This window comes from Lycium barbarum, chloroplast (assembly GCF_019175385.1).
Source record: "Lycium barbarum chloroplast, complete genome".
Taxonomy (NCBI): Eukaryota; Viridiplantae; Streptophyta; class Magnoliopsida; order Solanales; family Solanaceae; genus Lycium; species Lycium barbarum.
This window is the reverse complement of record NC_041110.1, coordinates 5,001-7,500: the sequence shown is the minus strand read 5'-3', so window position 1 is coordinate 7,500 and position 2,500 is coordinate 5,001. Positions and strand designations below refer to the sequence as shown.

General features: G+C 32.6%; 2 protein-coding genes and 1 non-coding gene across 3 annotated transcripts in view, besides 1 other annotated feature; 2 read left to right on the top strand and 1 right to left on the bottom strand. All coding sequences in view use genetic code 11, as the record gives it.

The window, feature by feature from the left end:
- Positions 1-47, bottom strand: part of psbK — a 186-nt gene extending 139 nt beyond the window's left edge. Inside the window, exon 1 of the mRNA in view lies at positions 1-47. This exon is cut by the window's left edge and continues 139 nt beyond it. Within this exon, the coding sequence (YP_009561810.1) occupies positions 1-47 (47 nt within the window).
- Positions 1-2,500: part of a sequence feature (large single copy region (LSC)) that runs on past both edges of the window.
- Positions 393-464, top strand: trnQ-UUG. Its single transcript has one exon. It is a non-coding gene; the product is annotated as a tRNA-Gln (tRNA).
- Positions 1,355-2,443, top strand: rps16 (ribosomal protein S16). Its single transcript has 2 exons — positions 1,355-1,394; positions 2,217-2,443. Exons 1-2 carry the CDS (start codon positions 1,355-1,357, stop codon positions 2,441-2,443), a joined length of 267 nt encoding a protein of 88 aa, YP_009561809.1.

Below are 2,500 nucleotides of genomic sequence, written 5' to 3'. Positions count from 1 at the left end.
AGGGTCGAATTAAGACAGATACCGATCAAACTAAAGGTATTAAGCATAACAGACTTTTTGTTCTTGGAGATAATTGCATTTTGATTGAGTTATTGATATAAGGAAAAGGAAAGTAAGTAAGGTAAACAAAAAATCCTTCTTTTTCTTTGAACCCACCCAATCAAAAATCCTCCTTTTCTCAAAGGAGAATTGAAAAAATCATATTTTCATACAATATCTTAATTGAATTATATGTAATGATCAATAAATTAAGTTGAATTCTATATCTACACATACCAAAAACATAGCAAAATCCTAGTACCAATCTAATCTATTCTATAGATATTTGGACTAGAGTTGACAAACAAACAAAACCAGCAATATACTTTATTAGTATCGAATAGAAATCTAAATGGGGCGTGGCCAAGTGGTAAGGCAACGGGTTTTGGTCCCGCTATTCGGAGGTTCGAATCCTTCCGTCCCAGAACATATATATATTCTATGAGAATATAGATTGCTTTTTTAACAATGTTCTGTTTAAAATCGAAATGTTAGCTGGAATGTGGTTAAGGAGCAAAAACTTGACTTAATCTGGACTTGTTTGGCTTTGTGCCTAGACAGCTCGCATTTCGTAAAAATAAAAAAGACTAGGACACCCCCTTCTTTTCTTTTGATTTATGCTGCATCAGTCCCATAGAATGGGGTAGATAGGAGTTAATCAGTAATGGGAAGGCGTTCATTTCAATATCTATAAACGGTGACAATTGCTCAGTCTATTTGATCGAATTGATAGATACGAAAACCTCCCTATTCTTTGGATTTTATCAATCATATGAAAAAAAAGAATAAGAATTAAAATCTTACCTTACATTAATCTTTTTTTATCCATCTCATAAAAAAATTGGATTTGTTGTTTGGTGTATTTATCTATTTTAAATCATTGAAATCGTTGATGATTCAATTAAAAAAAAGATAAGTCTTTTTTCCTAAGATGATCAAAATTTCTTCAAATAATGATGTCGAAAGATAAATCGTTTTAATCATTCCTTAGAAGCTGAATCTTTGCTATTTGAAGAAGTATGAAATAGGTCAATCTCTCCTATTGAGTCACGTGAAGATGCAGAATCAAAAAGAACTCATTTATTCGTCTTATTTATTAGTATTTATATATATATATTAATTAATATGTTAGACAAATTAATATTATTGATGGGGTCTTACTAAGACTTCTTCAGAAAAATCTTTATCCACCTATATCTATAGTATATAGATATATAAAATACTATAGATTATGGTGTTTATACATCAGCCCAACCAATGACTATTCATGATTCCATAATTGAATCAATTCCATACCGGTTCTTAGAGGAATGTTATGGTAAAACTTCGTTTGAAACGATGTGGTAGAAAGCAACGTGCGACTTGAAGGACACGATCCGTTGTGGATTTGTACATCCACCATTTTATGTAGGAATGAAGGTGCTCTTGGCTCGACATCATTGGTAATGTAAAGAGTCCATGATGGAGCTCGAGTAGAAAGTATTAATTTATTTCTCGGGGCAAAGGTCTAGGGTTAATGCCAATCAATAAAAAAATTGGAACAACTTCGTAAATATATCTTCGGTATGGAAATCTAAAGAATCCAATTCGAGCAAGTTTCCAATTCCAAAATTTCTTGGAATTGATCAAACTTTTTCGATCCAAAGTGTTTCACCCGGGAATCCATCGTCTGTAGGATTCTTTCATAGAAATCGCAAAAAGGGTATGTTGCTGCCATTTTGAAAGGATTAAAAAGCACCGAAGTAATGTCTAAACCCAATGATTAAAAATAAAAGAAAGATAAAGGATCCCAGAACAAGGAAACACCTTTTTAATTGTCTTAATAACTGGATCAGACTGAAGAATCCAAATCGATTTTAAACGAGACAAACAAAAAAGGAGGAAAGACCGCTCAATAAATGAAATTGCCGAAAGATTTTTCTTTGAACTGTTTGAAAGTTATCCAACTTGAGTTATGAGAGTACGAATGGTTTCTTTTTCATTTTCAGAAAGAAAGAAGAAAAAAAAGACTAACATCTTTAATTGATTTGATCATTTTATGGACCCAGTTGTCATTTCTTAGATAGAATTCCATACAGAGACAAAACCTCGAATCAATCATTTTTCTCGAGCCGTACGAGGAGAAAGCTTCCTATACGTTTCTAGGGGGGGTGTTGTTCATCTACATCTATCCCAATGAGCCGTCTATCGAATCGTTGCAATTGATGTTCGATCCCGAAGAGAAGGAAAAGATCTTCGTAAAGTGGGTTTTTATGATCCGATAAAGAATCAAACTTATTTAAATGTTCCTGCTATTTTATATTTCCTTGAAAAAGGGGCTCAACCTACAGGAACTGTTCAGGATATTTTAAAGAAGGCGGAAGTTTTTAAGGAACTTCATCCTAATCAACCGAAATTCAATTAAGGAAATAAATTAAGGAAATACAAAAAAGGGGGTAGTGATTTGTATATAACTTTGTAT